The sequence below is a fragment of the Toxotes jaculatrix genome, chromosome 10 (genome assembly GCF_017976425.1).
Source record: "Toxotes jaculatrix isolate fToxJac2 chromosome 10, fToxJac2.pri, whole genome shotgun sequence".
Taxonomy (NCBI): Eukaryota; Metazoa; Chordata; class Actinopteri; family Toxotidae; genus Toxotes; species Toxotes jaculatrix.
Genome location: NC_054403.1, coordinates 2,381,523 through 2,402,279, shown reverse-complemented (window position 1 = coordinate 2,402,279; position 20,757 = coordinate 2,381,523). Strand labels below are relative to the sequence as shown.

The window sequence follows — 20,757 nt, the reverse complement described above, 5'->3', positions numbered from 1 at the left end:
TTTTCTTGGTTCGCTTTGGGCCTTAATACCAATCAGTGATGGTTTGAATGTCACAGTCTGACTGAGTATTGTTGCTGACCATGTTCATCCCTTCATGGCCACAGTTCACCATCTTCTAATGGCTACTTCCAGCAGGATAATGCTCAAGTCACCTCAAACTGGTTTCATGAACATGACAGTGAGTTCAGTGAACTTCAGTTTGTGTGGTGCTCCTTAAAGTTGTGCTGTAAAGCGCCTTGAAACAATTTTGATTGTGGAAAGTGCTCTATAAATAAAATTAAACTGAACTAAATTGGATTGAACTGAACTGATTTTTTTTGACTGGGGGGGGGGGGGGGTTCTGTAGGACTAGTACTGTTGTTTTGCATACTTCGTCTGTATCTTGGTGTGTAGATGTGTAAGTGCACTATTTAGAATCAGAATCAGAAACACTTTATTTCCAGGTATGTTACACATACAAGGAATTTGACATGGTGGTGTTGGTGCAAAACAGAAGACTTGGACTGACAGGTCCCATAACACATGCAGCAAAACAGACTAAATAAAAAGAAATAAAGTATAAAAGAAGGACAGTCTGTATAAATAATGTGCAATGTTGCAAAGTACATACATTGAGATAAAGTGTGATGTAGTGCAAAAAGAGATAATATTGTATATAAAAATTGTAGATTTATATATATAGTATAATTAATTCATACATTATAATTCAAGTGTTTGTATCCAGATGTGTGTAAAATGTGCATGCTTGGATATATGCAAATGTATAAGGCTATATAAGTTTATAATAGAGGGGACCAGGTACATACCATAGCATCTGTCAGTAATGAAGCTGCTTTCACAGGCTGCTATGAGCTGTAGACAAAGCTGGAGCTATGAAAGCTGTCTGGTTTACAGTGGGATCTCCAGGCCAACATTCTCTCACTTCCCCCCTCCTGCTGCAGACTCACTCTCAGGTACTATCTCACATAAATCACTGCCTCAGGTAGCTGCCACAGGCTCCATAGCATCTAAGCTTTATCACACCTTCAGTGACAACCTTAGCTGAACATAGCAGTCTTAACACAATGACACTGTTTTCACCCAGTGTATAGTACAATACCCTCACGTTTTTTCCTGATTACAAATTCAGAGAATAAAAAAGATCCCAAAGCTAATGTGTTTCTATAGAGGGTGTGTCCAGTTTTCATCCTGTGTGACGGGAGAAACTGTGATGCCCAAAGAGGGATAGATGAAATATGTCGCCTGGCTGCTGCCTATTAAGGGAGAAATGACAGACGAAATCAGAAAATCAGTTAAAACAAGTAATCACTTATCAAAAGTCATATCCTGTCTCATTTACCACAAGAGCACTAACTGAAACTGACAGCCTCGTTTTGGCTGACTCCAAAATAAGTACATGAAGAAATAAATGAAATCTGTGCCGGTTTCAGAGTCAGTTAGCTTCACTGTGAAAACTTCAAGAGCCCCTCTCAGACAGAGGGTCTGGCCCGGCTGTTGTCATGTGCTGCCTGGCTAAGCTGACGCCCCCGCCGGTGACAGGAGCGGTCAGGGCTGTGTTGTGGTGCCGTGGTGGTGGTGTTGGTGGTGTGTGTGTGTGTGTGCGGTCCTCCAGCAGCATGGACAGCGATGATGAAAATATAGAAGAGGTTGTGGAAGGTAAGCAACATCTTACGTGTGTTTTTATTTCTGTGTAAACGACGAAATGTCGGTTACGGTGCGACATTTCTCTGCTGTGTTGAGACTGTGGTAGCAGTTCTCCGTAAATCTTCCTGAGTCAGTCTCACAGTGGGCCCGCGCCAGGGACTTTATTTCAGGAGGAAACCCGCTTGACGGGCGACTGAGAGCGGCCCGGGTGATGTCTGTGTCCCGCTGCCTGCGTGTGGGCACTGAAAAATGTTTGACTTTTTGGGAATTATGAATAAAATAACGGTTGCATGTTTGTTTGTTTTTTTTGTCAGTGTGCTAAACACACGCTCGGTTTTAGGATAATTAGCACTGTAATATGTGGATAGGTGTGGTGTGTGTTTTCAGACTTTGGGTCGTTAGCGACATGTGTTCATTCGCTCATGTCGGTAATGTTAGAAGAGATGAATTCATGAAAAGTGAGGAATATGTCACACACTACTGTTTTACCGACTATGAAAAAAAAGTAACGGACCTCCCACCACCACCACCACCACCACCCCACAGAGCCTTTTAGCATCTTTTGGCTCATTGTTTTGGTTGTATGAGCCTCAGCTTACTGTTTGGTAAAGTCAGAAAGTTGCGAGGAGCCATTAATGCATTCATTTAAATCAAACCACTAGACTTAACACTGCTCTGTGTGTGTGTGTGTGTGAATGTGTTCAGGTCCGTTGGATGAAGATGGGCAGCCCAATGGTTTCTGCACGGTCACCTACTCATCCAGTGACCGCTTTGAAGGACACTTCACCCACGGGGAGAAGAATGGCAAGGGCAAGTTCTTCTTCTTTGATGGAAGGTACTGTAAAGATAAGACAGAAGCAATATTGTGTCGAATAATGATAAAGTGCTCGCTGAATGTCCATTTTACCAGAGCAACCGCTACATTCTCATCCTTGAAGGCTTTTTTTTTTTTTTTTTTTTATCTTTGAGCAGCTTGTTCCCTTTTGTGTTAAAGTTGCAGCCCAAAGCTTTTTCAGTGGATGCAGTGGATAAGGAAATACCAAACAGGCTAATAGGCAACTGTTAGTCATATCACCAAACAAGGGTAGAAGCAGAAATGACATGGACACGAACCACAGCTGTGCACTGGTCTCAGAGTAGAGACATTCCAGTTCAAACACAAAGGCCAATAGTACGTGATACAGGATATATGAACTGTCATAAATACTAAAACAACGTCTGTGTCACTTAACCCTACTCGAGCTAATCATGACATACAATATTTATTCCCAAAGAAACCTCTCTCTCAATTTTATTCTGAAAATTTCACAATATCCCCCCGCCCCCCCTAAATATAAAAATATAATGAAATGTTACCAGTTAAAGACATTTTCTCAAGAACTTGCTTCTTTAATCTCAGAGGTAGTGTTATTCAGCTTTATTCTCAAACTCAGACTTTTTTCCCTAACAATGGCCCTAATTCTCTGTTATATATAGTATATAATCAGCAGTATTTATAATATATTATTACAGTGTTGTTCCATTTTAGTACCAGAAGGTCTTCCCCACATATCTAGCTATGCTTGTCTTGAGATGATGGAATTTAAACTTAATTTCCACTGCAGCTGTCTTCTGTCTTTCCCCTCCCCACAGTACCCTGGAGGGTTTCTATATAGATGATGCTCTGCAGGGCCAGGGGGTGTACACCTATGAAGATGGCGGAGTCCTGCATGGGACGTATGTGGACGGCGAGCTCAATGGGCTTGCACAGGAGTTTGATGGAGAGGGCCATCTGGTGTTCAAGGGCCAGTACAAAGACAACAACCGCTGTGGGGAATGCCGGGTCTACTACCCTGTGAGTCAGCTCACTGTTCGCTGTAACACTGCGTATGGTGTGTGTGGACAATTCACTCAGCCACATGAGTTCCAGCACCTCTGTGGCCATATTTTATGTATCTTTGTTAACGGTGTGAATTGTGCGTGTTGGTGTGTACTGTGGTGCGTCTAGGACGGGGGCTGTGTGTTTGGGGAGGTGAATGAGGACGGGGAGATGACCGGTGACTCGGTAGCGTACATCTACCCAGACGGTCGCACGGCGCTGTTTGGAAGCTTTGTGGACGGGGAGCTGATCGAGGCTCGCCTTGCCACCCTGATCTCCAATGAGAGCGGAAGGGTACGCTTCGAAGTCACGCCAGACAGTAAGTATAGATGCCGTCTTCGGGTCAGCGCTCGTCTCGACTGGCATTTTATTTGACTTTGTGTAGTGCGAGTTCTTCTGCAGCTCAAATCTAAAGAGAGACCTACGCGTGGCTACATGTTTTGCCCCCCGGAGGCTGCAGGCTTTAGCTGCATAATTTACCCATTTGAATCCATGTAATATTTAGATGCTTTGATTTTTCCAGTGCTGACCGTCATTAGATTAAATTCTTTTTTTTTTTTTTTCCCCCGGACCAGCCCAGGAAGTTCCAGGCACTTTTGTGCACTTTAATGAAAGACGTTTTAAAATATCCTTTTTCTGAAATTATCGATCAGCTACAAAGCCAATATTCAAATCACAAATCAAATCTTTCAGGAGACTGATAATCATACTTGAATCAGGAGTGTAGTTTTTCCAACGAGACTTCATTTGCCCGCCACATGCAGGCAGATGAGGTTGTCAGGTTGTCCTCTGCAGTTCTGTCTAATGTATATTGTATACATATTGTATACAGCTACACATTAAGATGACGTCCTCTGTTTTTAAGGTCCTGTGTACTCGTATGACAAGTCCACATCCACCTGTGTCGCCACCCACACTCTCCTTCCGGACCCATATGAGAGCCAGAGGTGGGTCAAGCTGTCCACACGTCTCTGTCCTGTTAATTACTGCGGTGATTAGAATGACACTGGAGCCACTTTCAGGACTGTTCGTCATATTGTCACCGTATTGTTTGTGTTTGTTTGTCAGGGTGTTTGTGGCAGACTCTATGATTAAAGGAGCAGGACAGGGCTTGTTTGCCAAGATAGATGCTGAAACGGACACTGTGATGGCTTTTTATAACGGAGTGCGCATCACACACTCGGAGGTATGGCACACACACCAGCAGGCAAAGAAATTCACCACTCGGGCTACTTTTACACCCGGGAGTGCTTCTGCAGGTTTTCATGAGGTACAGGAAAAGATTGTGGAGTAGATAAACTCATTTCTAAAAGAAATTACAATTTGAATATCTGAATAACAAAAATATTCTTACATGAAGTCAGCTGGAACACCTGAACACTGCATGTTGTAAACCATCACTAAAATTTTAAGCAATGGATGAATGAGAAACTGTTCCATTTTTGCCACCCTCTACATATTCTCAGTTTTCCTGGGTTATTGTTGCAGTATTTGCACTAATTAAACCATTTGTCCGTCTTTCACGACGACGTGGACTCCTCAGGTAGACAGCAGAGACTGGGCGCTGAATGGAAACACAATCTCACTGGACGAGGACACTGTGATCGATGTCCCTCAGCCGTTTGACAAGACAGAGAGGTACTGCGCCTCTCTGGGTCACAAGGCAAACCACTCCTTCACCCCCAACTGTAAATACGACCCGTGAGTATGTGATAGCTGATGGAATAGCTTTGGTTCACATGACGCAGTCTTCCTCAGCAGATGACGTGGATATTCAAATGGATTCAAATCTTCGTCCATGTCGGCTTAAAGGATAGTTTCTGTTTATTACCGCCTGGCACTTTTCCCCTAAAGGTGTCCGTTGTGGCTCTATGGCTCGTGCTAACTTTGTCCTCTCCAACTCTGTTGTACAGATTGTACACCTTTGTTAGATTAAACCTGAGGAAACCAGGTGCTGCCTGTCTAAACTGAGACAGACATTTGAATCATATCACTAAATCCCAAAATCTCATGCCATCCAGAAACAGAGCTGACTGGACCCGGGCAAAAAGAGAGAATGACATTTGAACCATTGTTATTTTGAATCTATTCTATGCAATAATCTACATATATTATCTGAATCTGAATTACCGTTTGTTTCTTGTCTGACTTTAAACGTGTTTTTTTTGTGTGTGTTTGTGCAGGTTCGTCCATCCTCGTTTTGGGCCAATCAAGTGCGTCCGAACACTGAGGGCTGTGCAGAAAGACGAGGAGCTAACGGTCGCCTACGGCTACGATCACGGGGCGGCGGGAAAGAATGGCCCAGAGGCTCCCGATTGGTACAAGCAGGAACTGGAGGTGTTCCAGCAGAGACAAGCAGCTGCCGCTGGCCAATGAGAATGCAGATGAATACCTCTGGACAATAAAAAAAAAAAAAAAAAAACCCTCTATCTGTGCTATCACCTTACAAGACTCCTGGAGTATTATGGCACTTGATGTCTCCCTTCAGCTGCAACCCACACTGTAGATAATTGAGAAGATACTATGCTTCATATGGAATTCAAGTGGAATACTGTTTGAACAACTCAGTATTGATTGGAGGCCTTGGAGATGCAAGGGCCAAAGCAACACAAGAACTATGCAAGAAACCAAATGTTATTAAAGAAGACGTGTCACTAGCTGGAGGTGCTGTTCTGTCCATTTCGCCACTGTCCTCTTCATCACATATTACTCTTATGGAAATGATTTACATGCTGATGGTTGGTGCTTATAAATTTAGGGAATGATGACAAATTACTTCCATTTTTTTTTTTTTCAGTTTTCACTGTCCATATCTTCACTTCACTCTGCGTCAGTAGTTTTACGCAGCAGCTGCAGTTTGCAGGGCTCCCCTCGAGGTGTTGAGATTAACGGCACTATTTGGACGGCGTAGTGTGCAAACGTTTTAGGCACTTCTTTAGATTCTTTTTCATCACACCGTCCCGTCAGGAGGCGTCTGATGGTCCCAGATTCATTCCGCAGCAGGACAACGAGCCCAAAACACACAGCCGCAGACACCCGAGACACCCACAGGAGTCCTGCAGCAGAAGGTCTGGAGCCCACAGGAGCCCTGATCTCAACATTTGGTGCTGTTTTAAAGACAAAGGGTGGTCACACCACCTACTGATCTGATTCAGTTTTTTTTTCTGTTTACTTTGTATGAAGTTAATTATTCCTGGCATTATTTTTAAAACATCCAGACTTAACAGCATTTTTTTTTTTCCCACAAGTGCCTAAAACTTTTGCACAGCAGTATACATTTACAAAATGTAACTACAGGCCTGTTCACTTAGGCTTATGGTATATACAGCATATAGATCACAGTGACTAATTTATTTATAATATCTGAAATTGGTAAAGTACTGTATTTCCTGAGATTTGTAGAGGTGATTTGTAACATAAGGACTCTAGGTGAAAATAATGGATGGTCTACCACTATAGTACACTCTATGTGAGCCTGTTCCACTTTTCTAACCTGATTACCTGTGTTCAGACGCTACACAATAAAGTCCAAGATAGAAAAATCTATCTGCATCTATCCTCATTTATTATATAAATGTGTCTATTTTTTTTTTTTTTTTTTTTTTTTTTTGCTCTTACTGCAGTCTCAGGTTAGTGTTTAATAAAGACTGTGTGTTGTTTCATGTTTTTTTTTCCATCAGCATGGAAAAAAAAAAAAAAAACATGCATGAATGGGGACTCGTAAGGCAGGAGGTAGGGGGCGGGTCCAGCAGCCTGACAGTCCAAACTCTGGGCACCAATGTCTCTCTTCCACTTCCCTGCACCTGCCGCTGATCAGCCAGGTTAATGGATAAACTTCCTACCTGCTGAGCCAGAGGTGACACTAGTGTGCAACCCGGAACATACACACCACAGGCGGCGGGGGGGAAACTGAGGGGCATCTGGAATGAAAACAAACTCCGTTTTCAGTTTTCAGACACATTCCCCGTAGCTGTGACCGTCCGGACAGTTACTGACAACGAAAACTACCCCCCCCCCCACCACAAAACGACGCCGAGCCTCGAGCTGAAGATCAGCCCACGGGCTAAAGTTGAGCGGAGTGCCTGGCTGCTTAATACGTGGCCGGTGAACACCCGGAGATGGACCGATACAGGTACTTTATCTTCAACCAGAAGGGCGTGCTCGTCCTGGGTATCCTCCAGGTGGCCTGTGCAGGTCTCTGTGTGGTCTGCGGGTTTATGGACGCTGTTTTCCGCAAGGATACCCCGCTGAGCACCACCAGGACACCGGTGTGGGGAGGACTGGTGAGCTACTGACCCTGTATTAGAAACTTTCTTTCAGCAAGGTAATCAGCACGCGCTCAGGGGAATCTTTCAGCAGGTAATCAGCACGCGCTCAGAGGGATCGCGTGTACTTCTGTTTGGGAACAGGTTCCTGCCTTCGTCGGTTTAGAGTTGAACGTGTGACGTAACAGATTTCTAAGCTTTCTAACTGGAATCATAATCTTCATTTTATCCTCAACCACGACACATTTCAGTCTTGGTGCTTTGTCGGTTTTCAGTCAAAGAACAAGAACAAATCCACTAAATTTCCAGAATAGTGAATGGAGTTTGGTTTGGTGAAGGTAACGGGACGCTTCAGGGGGCAGCCCTTTTATTCCTGCCTGCTGCTTGTTTTTGTCATTTCATTCTGGACATGTTCACTTCCGTTTAGATCATGGCCTCTCCAGGTGTTTTGGCGCTGTTTGCCTCCCAAAGGAAAAACTCGGTCCTGGTAAGTTTCTCCAGAAAAAGTTTAATCTCTTTTTTTCCATGACTTTCAGTGTCTCTCAGTGTAGAAAGATCTCAGCCTCAGACAGTTTATTTACCATTTCATCCTCTACCTGTAATATTCTTAAGGGAAAGTTATGGTGGTGTTCCTGACTCTTATCTGAGCAGTGGTGTGAGTCACAGCCTAACCATAACCCTGCCTACAGTAAACCCAGAGGACCAGTGTTTGAATGCAGGTCACCAACTGAACATAGGTGTTTATCATTTTTTTGTCTTTTTATACATAAATATATTTCTGAGGAACTTTCATTGGCATTATAGTTGATTACAACAGTAAGTCCTGGTCTCACATAGCAGAAAGCATCACCCATCCCTACATAACATTAATAAAAATAAACCAGAATAATCCTACTTTGAACATATTCTTTACACAGAAGTGAACATGTGAATGTATCAGTTAGAGAAGCAGGTGTTTCCTGTCCCCTGCAGGTGAGTGTGATGGTGGCAGCAGCAGGGCTCTCCTGTGCGGCTGCGCTGTTTATATCAGGTTATGCCTGTCTGACGCTCACCTATGGGGAGGAGGATGAAGATGTCTTTCACCACCATGACAGTCCTCAAGTGGTAACCACCACACACACACACACACACACACACACACACACACACACACACGCACGCATTTGTAGACAGACTATGACAAAATACCCACTAATTGATTTATTGAGGTGTGTAGACCTGCTGTTCTTTGTGTCTCGCCTCAGACGTTTGTGCTTCATCGGATGGTGAAGGGGGCCAACGCCACCATACTGCTGACCTGCACCATCGGCCTGGCTCTCTCCTCCCTCATTGCCTATGTGGGCTGTCGCAGTCTGCCCTGCTGTGGCTGCTACGATGCCAGAACTGGACTGGTAGGTGAAAATAAAGCCACGAATAGCTAACTTGTTTCTCAGTTCAGTAAAGTGTGAAAACCTAAATCTGATCAGGATTTGCTGTGACCCCCAACCCCCTTTGTCTTTAAACCAGCACCAGTTCTCAGTACACCTGCACACAGTTTTTCAGGTTCTTAGCAGGTCTTGGAGAACTTTCCTCAGTTCTTCTGTGGAAGAACTTCTGTGGATTTTGTCTGTCTCAGTGTCTCCATGATGCTGAGATCAGGGCTCTGTTAGTCTAGACCATCTACATCAGGACTTCTTGTTCTTCTGGTCTCTGAATATAGTTCTTTATGACTCTTTATGACCTCCTGATGGGACTGATGGCAGAGAAGAATCTAAAGTCTCTAAACCTTCTTCACAGTGTTATGTTGTATACTGCACATCTACTAACAGACCAATGCTAAAGCTGTGTGAGCCTCCTCACCAGCTCATTCACGTGTAAGACATGGAAATAAGAGTAGCAGTAATGTATTGCCGAAACATAAGATCGCACTGTTGTTTCTTTCTCACATAGACCTGTTTACATAGACCTGCTCACAGGCTTACTAGGTTTTGACTGAGGACTAACGAGTGTGTTTTACAGAAATAATTCTCAGGCAAAGAGTTTGGCTCTGAAATATAAACATCTACATATCCAAAAAAAAACCAAGTCTGAGCCATTAACATGAGCTGAAACTCTGACACAGTATCATCCAGGTCCAGTGTCAGTCCTGCACAGTAATTTTTCAGTGGTTATCACAGTCCCCTCACAGCAAGAAGGTTCCTGGTGCGAATCTGCCAGCCGAGGCTTTTCTATGTGGAGTTTTCCATGTTCTGCCCGTGCTAGCGTCCTCCCACAGTCCAAGGAAACTGGCTCAAAGGTGTTAATGTGACCCTTAAGAAGATAAATGGTATGGATAGATGGATGGAAACCATGTAATTAGCTATTGATCAGCTCCTTCCAAGAGGAAGTAATTCTACATTAGCGTTACGTGAGCCATACCCTCTAACACTTGGTATTGGACTGTTACAGAAGAAGAAAGGGTTTAGCAAAGCATGTTGCTGTAAGAAGGCTTTTTCGTAGATATGACTGATTATCACCTCTGAGGATGAGACGTGTTTTTGTTTTCTTTTTTTTTTCTTTCTTTTTTTGGTTAGGCTGACCTTTCAGTCTCATTTACAGTGAGTGTGCTTCTGTGTTGTAGGAGACACTGGTTCCTCAGTGTGACCCTGGGGACACAGAGATGGTTTGCACCTGGCAAGGTAATTGGATGTAAAACGAATTTTTGCTGCAGTTGCTCTGCCATTGCTGTGGTCAGCCTGTGATGTAGTTCTCCTCTATGTCCAGCAGGAGGCGATGACAGGCTCTTCAACTCTCCAGCTCAGTCCACTGACCGGGGCACCACTGAGGCAGAGGAGGGACCTTCCAAACTGCCTCCGTACAGCAGACTAACCTGACACATGTCCACAGCAGAGACCGGTCTTCAACATTTCTGTTTGCCGCCTTCATTCCACGGAGGACGGGCATGGTTTAAGACGTGCCTGCACATTTCTTACTTTTTGAGTAAAGACTGAGGCGAGGAATCTCGAGACTCTGCTAAAGCCATCAGCAGCCTTATAAAAAATATATTCTAGACACCATAGCACTTTGGACTGTGACAGCGCCTTTATTTGCCCTTTGACCAAAGATTTCAAATTGCCAAAGATTACCAAAGCTGAATACTTGTAAATGTGACATGTCAGTACTGGAATTTTGTTTGTTCAAAATTCATAAATCTTGAAGCCATTTTATTTGTATTTAATAAATAAAACCTGAGAGAAATGACTCCACGGTGTGTTCAGGGTAGTTTATTGCAAAGGTTACACATGACACAACCATTGCACCATCGTTTTCACTTGTCCCCCAGCAGTTTCATTCATCAGTCACTTTTTGAACCAAAACCATTCTGGAACTGAGACTTTTCTCTCTGAGTACAGTAGCAGTGTAGTGTTTGTTGTTCATGGCTGTGGTGAACAGAAGTTAGGAAAAGCAAATTCTAGGACCCAGTGTGAAGGTGGACGGTGGGGGGGGGGGGGCAGCATTTATCAAAAACAAAGGACACTTAACAGAAGAGATCAGGACCCAAATTTAAAACAGTCAAAAAAAACCCCACATGATGTCTTCCACTGTTGACAGGCCACAGAGATGCAGCCAGCACAGCCAGTCCGTGCGCACAGCCTCTGAACAGTGAGTCCTGAGAGAAGGCCATTTGGTTTGATTGATTGAGTCCATATCCTTCAAGAAGACGAGAACGTGCAGCGTGACCTGGGGGGTGTCATCAGCAGAGAAGCCACAGGACCAGCTGTGGCCACAACAGACATCCCAAACCTCAAAGACAGTGCTGCAGACCTACATGGACACCAGACTGTGGTGTGTCATGGCTTCTAAAGAATGAATAAGACAGCTTTTTAACATACAAGAGACATGCCGAATATTCTATCACAAGCTTACATACAGGATAAGTAGTGGGCATAGGCATCCAAGTACACGTAGAGGTGGACACCACAAAGGCTTACACTCTATGACAGATAAGTGTTTTCACTGTCTCATTGACTTGCTAACCTGCACAGTGCTTTAATTACATTCACCAATCTGGCTATTTAGCAGCCTTTTTCTGTGCAGAGGAAGGAACAAGCAAACACATCTAACAAAGTCTGAAACCTCTGCTTCTCTGAGCTCCGCTCTCACAGGTTCCCTTTGAATCCTTTCTCCTTCTACGAATCCATTCTCCCCATTACTGCAACAATCGACACCAGGCTCATAGGTTAGGTCTGTTAGGCAGACATGGTTTAAAGGGCACACATAACCCAGTGCTAGCTCTGGTGCTAGATGCTAACAAACTGAGCTAAACAAGTGGTGGAGTGGTGTCTGAGTCCACCTGATAAATCTTAAGTTCAGTATTCCCTCTCTTTTAGCTCTGTTTTTGGTCTCCACCAGCTCCTGAAGGAAATATCTGGCTCTTTAGCTGCTAAATGCTCCACTATGTTCACCAGCTGCTCTCTGACTGAGTCTGTCTGCTGTTTGCTGCTGAGCAGGTAGTGAACAGAGACTTCTTAGAGCTTTGTGTCCTGTTAGTGTCCTGTTATCTTTAAGGGGACATGAACTGGTCTTGAGAAATAGTTACATTGGCCAAAGATCAGAGCTTTCTACTTATCAATAGAGCTCAAGCTTTGGTGATGTGAGGCTGTAACCAGCCTGCTAGCTACTTAACTACTGATTTTTGCCAAATTTGGACCTACCCCATGAATAATTACCCCAAAATAATTCCTTGGCTTGACGGGACTGGACCAATCAAATCAGTTTAAATGTCTTTTTAGCTGAATCACTCTGGATTACCAACCATGGCAACTGCACCAGGGAACCCAAATGCCCCATGGTTCACTGTTTGGGAACTATTTTATAATAATTTGATTACTTGGAACTATTAAGTACTAGAAGACAATGTGCACTAACATGATAAAGGCTTTAAGGTGGACGCTGTTTCAAAATCCAGTTTTATGACCTTAAGCACAGCGTGGGAGAAACGGGGAGTTAAAGACTGGGGCCATGCTGTGACTATCAATAACTTGCTCAGGCTGCCATGCCTGACATTTCTAGATCAGCCCTTCTATTTGCCTGAAGTTGCATGGACAAGCCCAGACCAGTCCAAAGCACTACATGTCAAAAAAGCGAATGACTGAGTGAAGGATTGACCTTAAGTGAATGAGGGTGAAAAATGAGGATGTGACCACTTCAGAGAATTTCCCCTGTTTTACCATGTGTTTTGCTGTGAAGCACTGGATGTAAAACTATCTGTGGTTATTTACATTTAAAGAAATGGCTGAATTTAATAGTAATAGCAAATCTGCAACTGCAACCACCTTCAGAGTTTCACGCTCTGAGCAGCAAAGCTGTTCTGTATCCTGACCAGTAATGCTGATCAGCTGCTGCTCTGCATGAGATGAATGATGAACGTCACTGCGTTTCACAAGGAGATAACTGACTTGTAACTTCAGAGATGCGGGCTTTGGACTTAATATCTGAGGAGAACGGACTTGGACCAGATTTTTGGCTGTTTGTTCGGGATCATATCCATAAACCAACCGTAGATTTTGGCATTCCAAAACAACTATCACATTGTGAATACTGCCCAAAACCATTTCAAGGCGTTTATAAAAAAATCAAGCACAAGCACTGGAAAAATGTATGGTCTTCACACGGAGACAGTCATCTATGTGTTGTGAAGCCATTTTGCTCGATCCACTCCATGTTTCTCGACCCCCCCCCCCCTCAATCTTTCCTCAGCTTCCTTCGTCTTCAATCTCATTGGCCTTGTACAGCCTGGAGATGAAGCCGTCTCCCTCTTTCCCTTTTCCACCCTCAGCAGCTGCTACAGCCCCAGCTCCTGGCCCCATCGCCCCCATCATTCATCCCCCTGCTCAGGTTGATGGTGCCCCCTGGTCCCCCTGGCGGCTGGCTCAACACCAGAGGCTTCTGAGACTTCAGCTTGTGGGCCACCGTCATAAAAATAGCCTCGACGTGGTCACTGTTTCCACCACCATAGCTCCCGTCTCCTTGGCTGTTTGGGTTTTTTGCAGACGTCTCAAACAGGGGCATGGAGTGGGCGTCTGCAAACTGCTGCGCCACATCCGTGCTCACTTGGATGGAGTCTTGGAGGTCGCACTTGTTTCCAACTAGGATCCTGGGTACCTCTGTCCCCAAAGCATGCTGTTTGCACTCCTCAATCCAGGCGGGGAGGGTGCGGAAGCTGGCAGCATTGGTGACATCATAGACAAAGACAACAGCGTGTACATTGCGGTAGTAGTGCTGCACCATGGACTTCCTGAAACGCTCCTGGCCTGCAGTGTCCCACAGCTGGATCTGGGCAGGACAGAGTGGAAATGAATCAAAACCCATTAGAAGACCCAAACCAACAATGACTGAATTCTACTAAGTATTGTGTATGTATCAAAGCCTGATCTATCTCATTGCTCTTGTCACAACCCAACAGAAGTGGAAATATGGACATTTAAATTAAGTTTCACTTAATTTTGTTTGTGATCTGTAACACATTCCAGAAATCAGCGTAGCAAACAGATAAAGCTAAGCCTGTGTTACAAACTGGGGGCATTTACCAGACAGGAGAGGTCTAACATAAAATGCAAGAAGCGTGACCCATAGGAGGGACTGATAGTCTGGATATGTCCATTGTAGCTGCTTTGATTTAAATTCTATAGTGAGCAGTGGCACATCTCTGGAGAAGCCCTTTAAACGTGAGCTTAGAATGGGGTAAGTGTGAATGAGCAGCATCTGCCAGTCCCTCGTTAGTTACCGCTGCCTTTGAGCAAGGCACTTAACCATCAACTGCTGCGGTGGAGCAGCTGAGCGGCCCAACATCAGGCTGATGATACACAGACCCCACAACCACTGACTGTGGAGTTCGGTGAAGCTTCTGTAACAATGGAAACGTTTCACCTGCTGCCCCATCTTCTACATACGGTGTCCACTGTGTTTCAGACCTTTCCATGACAAATGCTCCACATCAGAGGAAGGAAACACCCGCAGGCACAGCACCTGCACCGTGTCTGTCTCACTGTTGTGTTATATATTTTGCAGAGTGTTTTTGAACAGTGGTCTGTGTCTGCAGTGCACACCTTGATTTTCTCGCCGTCAATCTCGACCAGCCTCTCCCTGAAGTCCACCCCGATCGTGGCCTCTGTCTTCTCGGGGAACTTGCCGGCACAGAAGCGGTAGGTGAGGCACGTCTTTCCGACGCCCGAGTCCCCGATCACGATGATTTTGAAGATGCGGGTCCTCGGCGGCGGAAGAGCAGAGCTCGTCAGAGAGCCGGAGTATTCAACCGACAACCCGCTCTCCGCCATATCACACCGACAGGCTCGGACGATCGGCAGGGAGAAGCTCTCTTCAGCAGTGGCCCCCCTACTGCCGGCGGAGGGGGGTGGTTGGGGGGGCGTCGGTACGGGGTCCGCGGCGGTTCAGTTACCGCTCTGTGACAAAATCCGAAGCCGTGTTAAGAGAGTCAGAGCATTTATTCGACGTTCAGATTCTACCTACCGACAAGTGCATCCCAGTAAACACTCCCAGTCCACAGCTGTCAAGCCACGTACTGTGCTTGTCCAGCAAAGTCTCTTCTCGCGAGGTATATTTCGTGTGGCGTTCACTGTCCCGTGGGAAAGAATGTAAAGTGGAGCTTCATACAAGAATCCGTTTGACCCAGGTGACTCCTGGTGAATCCTGCTCACCTCCGCTTTCAGAGTGTAAACACCGCTAATACAGAATTCTGTTCACTTCAGTTCAAATTCCCTCTTCCGTTTAAAGCACTGTTCGCCTCTGTTTTCAGTTATCTCTCACCTCAGCGTTCAACTCAGAATTCAGACGATCCAGGAAAGTAGCACCGTCAGTGACACGCAGCGCGCCTCACGTCGAACAGCGACGCCTGCTGGTTAAATGACAGAACTAGTTCCGTCTGTGGAAAGTGACACATGAAACCTGGACTTGTAATTCAGTGGAGTTCAAATCAGACATTTGTATAACAGGTTTTTAGCTTCATTAAAAAATAATTACACATTCATAAACTAACTGGAAGTCCATTACTAATAAACTGTTGGAAGACAGTGGTGGTCCGTCACTAAGTACTCTCTCTGAACTGAGCACATTTTCATTATCACATCTCTGCACATGAGGTGCTACATGCTAAAAGTATTACCATTCCCTTTCACTTTCACTCTGCTTAGCTTTTTTGTTCCTTCACATGGATGGTTGAGTTTCACTGTACAGAGTTGATGGTGATATATGTGCAGAGTCCAACTCCAGAGGGCTGTTTCCACATTCAGCAGCTTTAAAGGTAGTGCCAGCCATTCAAATCCATTCAGTCAAATTCAATAAATATGTTGTCCTCATGGTGTTCCTACACAGCCCTGAATCTGTAAATGGAAAGCAAACACAACACTATTCCAGCCAGTCAGCAACAGGGGGCGTTTGTGCTCCTGCATGGGACGAGGGAGAGAAGAGAGGACGAGAGAGAGAGCAGTGGAACCTCTCTTTAATGTTAATTACAATATGAACAACAAGCGTGAAGAAAATGTCCATTGGACATCGCACATAGTTGTAGAAACAACTGCCACGACAGACTTCCTAGATAAATGTGGCACAACTGATCAATGGCCAGGCTCAGTACAAGGACACTGTACTAGTAAAGAATCAATTTTAGGGTGATGTGGATTTTTCAGGCAAGGCTGTAAACCCAGCTGAGGACCAGCTGAAGCTGAGTCCAAGTCCGGCCAAGTCCCCACACCTTACTCTTTTACTCTTCATTCTCTAAGTCCTTTTCTTCCCAAAAACTTGTGGGAACTGTTCAACTCTTCTTTTCAAAGGAAAACACAAAGAGGCGCATCTTAAGCACTGGAGACCAGAGAAGTTGAATCCATAGAGCTTTATTCTTCAATACAGAATTCAAAAGCTTGAGCCGCCCCACAGAAAACGACTGATTTGTACCATCTGTACATCATTTTTTGTATTGTAAATTGTAGGTGTGGTACAGACCAAGGGGCATGTCTGACCCCATCCCTTTTTCCCTTATTTGATAGTTTTTGGGATGATTCTACTCGTGTCTAAGATTCAGCCCTTCCCATCTTGTACCAAAAAAGCATGCGGCCTTACACACAACCAGTGGCAGACCGTTGACGAGGTTCAAGGACAGGACTGGGCGTAACCGGGTATATCCCTTTCTATTTCCCTCTATTTGATTGGTGTGCGTCGAAAGTTACATCAAACTTGTGTCCAACCCATCTTTTTTTCCCTTGTTTTCAGCTGGCCTGATGTCCACTGATGTCTCCCCCTGTTCCATGTTAGCTACACTCTGTTTTTAAGGGTCTCCACATTGACATTCCTGTTTTTCCTCTTTTTTGTCATTAGAATAGACAGAAATGGATCTGCCTTGTCTGAATTCGTGTAAACTGTGTGAACATTGATGAAACACAAAGTAAATATACTGCGTGCATTACCATCTGGCCTGTTCATGTGGGCTGCCATGCTTAGGTAATGGTGAGCCATAGGGGTCCACCTGCCAAATGTGATTAGAGTTAGTTGTTCAGAGGGGAAAAAAAAAACATGAATTCCACGCAAAACAGTGCTTTTCATCTATGAAGCCAGTGTATCGGGATTTTCTTGGTCTGTCGGTGTCACCGTTTCGCCAACATGGCTTGGGGGGAGTCTCTGTTGACGAGGTTTGATGTCAGAGCAAATGTTAGTAAATGGTTACCCACGTCACACTTACTTACGGGGGTTTCTCCCAGTGGGGGGGCGACCAGTCCTTCACATGTGCACACACATGATCTATCACTGCCTCTGTCTTTCTTTCTCTTTCTTAGCCCTACATGACCGGTGCGCTGACGCACCACATGTCACATGATATCAGCCCTCCGCTGCTGCTGCTGCTGTATTATGTGCCGTATGTGCAGACTAGATAGGTCAACATTTTGTTGGTATGAATCACATTGTTGTTTGCAATGTGTCTTTATGCTTGAGTTATTTGTATGCTGCCCAGGAGCAGCAGGGGTAGCACAGAAGAGTGAAAGCCTTCTACAGGACTAAATACTGTTCCTATTGAAATGACTGTATTTTAACGTTTCCTTTCTCCTGAATCACCCTGTGATACTATCACTATATAAGTCATCCTCTTCTTCAGCTACCATCTAATTATGAGGGGTGATATGTTTTTGGTTTAAGGTAAGAAGGAGTCAGTTTTAGAAAAAATTTTCATTCTAGTCTCCCCCTACATTTATACGTGTAGTCCAGAGATCATGGAGCATACAGATCCTCCAGAGAGTGGTCCACAGCAGTGCTGACATCATCGTCACTGTCAAAATGGCGACTACTGAACTTCTTCTTCATCTTGGGGAAGAGGTAGTGGTCTGAGGGTGTCAAATCACATCAATAGGGCAGGTGTTGGACAAGCTCGGATCCATATTGCCTGGATAGCAGCCATTGCCTCTGTGGACCTGTGGACCAGCATTGTCCTGGTGGAAGAGCTCTGCTCAATACAGTCATAAAATGTAACCTGGGCACAATTCTTAGCACCCTTTTGATCCATTTAAAGTAGTCCCCCCAGGAAATAAATACATAAATGGAGGGGCCATCTCCTTCCTTATGGTGGCTATCTTGTAGAGCAAAAGGTTCTGCAAGCCTGGTCTGGAGCCACTCTGAGCCCACATAGACATTGGGGGTCAGAATAGGGGGGTCCACAATAGGACAGGCGTCACCCCTGTCACCATGCAGCACTCCACTGAACAGCCCTGAAGATAAAAAGGAATATTTATTTATTTATTTAACACAGCAAACATTTTAAAGTAAGACCTACAACAACAACAACAACTGACAAACAGACAAGAGGAAGGAAAAAGGAAAGGAAAAAAGCAGTTTCAAATAGGTTCCAGGCTGTAGGGGCAGAGAACATCAAACCCTGTTACCCAAGTTCAGTGGGAATCTTAGGATCAGTCCGTTAAAAGGCTGTTATTAGATTCCTGGATTTGAGCAAGATATACCCACAGAGGTAAAAGGAGAGCAGACCAAGGATGGATTTCTAAATAAATATGTACCTATGAATGAGTCTGAGGCCAAAGAAAGCCACTGAACTCTGAGATACAGGGTGCAGTGGTCAGTGAGAGGTTCGTAGCTTACATTTCATTTTCTTTACTACGTTTTTCAGTGTGAGGCCTACAGGTTAAACAATCATCAATTAAAATTCCTAAATACTTGCATTGTGACACGAATTCAATCTGAAGGGTTTCAGTGCTCTTCAAGAAGAGAAGCTAATGTCTTATTAACTAGCATGATCACCATCATAAAATGCTGTTTAAAGAACAAAAGAATAATAATATGCAATGTACAGTTGGTATACTCTGCTCAAATCTCTGGCACATAGCAGACTCCCTGAAGACCCAGGAGTCATGGACTGACCCAGGCCACTTTGCCTCAGTGCTGATCACAGTGATGCAGTGATGGTCGCTGGTCAAAGCGTTTGGGGTTTAGAATATGTCCAAACAAGATAACAGCATAAAGTCAATACAGCATCAATGTGCATTTGAAAGGACTTCATGGTGGAGAGAAAGGCAGTCCGACTGTTTGTCCAGGCTGCTGCATGTTCCTCTAACCCTCAGTGCCCCAGCAGGCAGCGTGCAAACAGGAAGTGTCACAGTGACACAAAACAAAGAAGAATAAAAATCCCAGAAATTGTTATCAACATGCAACTTGACTCAGGGGAATAGCGAAAACCAGATCACACACAGGTGGTCAGAGAGGGCCTGATCAAAAACACACACACACAATGTAATCAAATCCAAAGTGTGTCCGTGTTTATGAGTCAGTATGTCAACATGTCGTTTAAAAGCTGTACATTTCATCAATTCGAAAAAGCCATCATAGCCATCATAGTAGATATGAATGGCTGATAGTAGGTCTTTTTTTGTGTGTGTGTGTGTGTCTTGTTTTCCACTTCATGCTGTTCATTGTGCCTTAAATTGTGCCCCCGGGGACAAATAAAGTTCTCTGAATCTGAATACAGTTGGAAATGAGGGAATAGATAATTTAAGGGGTGTACACATGGTCCCTGTGAGGAGAAGAGGCTGAGAATTTAAAACAGTGGCACACCCCCTGTCCTTCAGCATCTCTCTACAGCTGTTCCTCCACCCTTCTTTCCCCCTCGGGACAATTACAAAAATTAAAAATATATATCTGAATGGACAGGTGAGGCAGGGGGCATCCATGCCCAGTCACACCTCAGTAAGTCAGAGAAGATTCAGGTTCTGTCAGGACAGTTCTCTCCAGTTGTTTTCAGAGTGGTAAAAAGAATTTAAAAATCCCTTTAAAGTTTCAGAGTTTACAACTACAAAACCTACGTTTGTGTGTTTCCCCGGTGTGTTGAGGTCCAGCAGTGCAGCAGTCCCATGGCAGAGGAGCAACAGGCCCTAAAACCATGAAGTCACTGATCACCGCAGTGGAAGCTAGTGATGTGGTGATCAGGGAGAAGAGTCCAGGCTCAGGGTCTGCACCTCTGTCACAGTCCTGTTTCTGCTGAAGCTCCCTCAGGGGGCAGGTTGTGGAACAGGAGCCTGCTGAGCATCCCCTAGCTGGAGCTGCAGTGGTGGCCAGTGGTGGAAAACACTCCCCCAGCGAGTGTATCCACATAGTTCACACAAGACACGCACACATTTTGGGTCCTCATTTTAGAATGACATTAATTAATTGGTTTCAGTGTCTCGCACTTCAGTGTCTCGCTGAGACACTGAAGCTGGGGGGGAAGCAGGGGCGGTCATGATGCTGATGTCCATCCGTTTCCCCATCCAGCTTCCCTCTTTATTTATTTATTACTCTCCGTTTCTATCTCCTTGCGTGTTCCTCTTTGTTTTCTGTCACTATGTGTTTTATGTATTTCTAAGTTTGTGTGCTTCTAACAGCATCTGTGACTCACAGACAAACAAGACAGCAGGTGGCGTGTGATGTAATATGGGGCCACATATAAGTCTGCTGTCTGTCTGCAAGATCTACCTGAGGAGGGAA

The 20,757-nt window shown here is 44.7% G+C and overlaps 3 protein-coding genes across 7 annotated transcripts; 2 read left to right on the top strand and 1 right to left on the bottom strand.

The window, feature by feature from the left end:
• Positions 1-1,451: 1,451 nt before the first annotated feature.
• setd7 (SET domain containing 7, histone lysine methyltransferase) lies at positions 1,452-7,040 on the top strand. 2 transcript variants are annotated; one of them, XM_041047748.1, is made up of 8 exons: positions 1,489-1,656; positions 2,350-2,479; positions 3,277-3,478; positions 3,632-3,821; positions 4,368-4,449; positions 4,571-4,688; positions 5,046-5,203; positions 5,686-7,040. In XM_041047748.1, the coding sequence occupies exons 1-8, from the start codon at positions 1,500-1,502 to the stop codon at positions 5,876-5,878; spliced, it is 1,230 nt and encodes a 409-aa protein (XP_040903682.1). In that variant the 5' UTR covers positions 1,489-1,499; the 3' UTR covers positions 5,879-7,040. The 2 variants fall into 2 exon arrangements, with proteins under 2 accessions (XP_040903683.1, XP_040903682.1); XM_041047749.1 differs by lacking the exons at positions 4,368-4,449; positions 4,571-4,688; positions 5,046-5,203; positions 5,686-7,040 and having other exon boundaries at positions 1,452-1,656; positions 3,610-3,814.
• Positions 7,041-7,310: 270 nt separating this feature from the next.
• zgc:113425 (uncharacterized protein LOC541425 homolog) lies at positions 7,311-10,981 on the top strand. 4 transcript variants are annotated; one of them, XM_041047752.1, is made up of 6 exons: positions 7,311-7,785; positions 8,195-8,254; positions 8,740-8,871; positions 9,012-9,158; positions 10,367-10,424; positions 10,513-10,981. In XM_041047752.1, exons 1-6 carry the CDS (start codon positions 7,621-7,623, stop codon positions 10,617-10,619), a joined length of 669 nt encoding a protein of 222 aa, XP_040903686.1. In that variant the 5' UTR covers positions 7,311-7,620; the 3' UTR covers positions 10,620-10,981. The 4 variants fall into 4 exon arrangements, with proteins under 4 accessions (XP_040903686.1, XP_040903685.1, XP_040903688.1 ...); XM_041047751.1 differs by having other exon boundaries at positions 10,510-10,981; XM_041047754.1 differs by having other exon boundaries at positions 8,984-9,158.
• rab33ba (RAB33B, member RAS oncogene family a) lies at positions 10,973-15,285 on the bottom strand. Its single transcript, XM_041047750.1, has 2 exons — positions 14,835-15,285; positions 10,973-14,061 (listed from the first exon to the last, which is right to left on the bottom strand). Exons 1-2 carry the CDS (start codon positions 15,060-15,062, stop codon positions 13,561-13,563), a joined length of 729 nt encoding a protein of 242 aa, XP_040903684.1. The 5' UTR covers positions 15,063-15,285; the 3' UTR covers positions 10,973-13,560.
• Between the last annotated feature and the right edge of the window lie 5,472 nt (positions 15,286-20,757).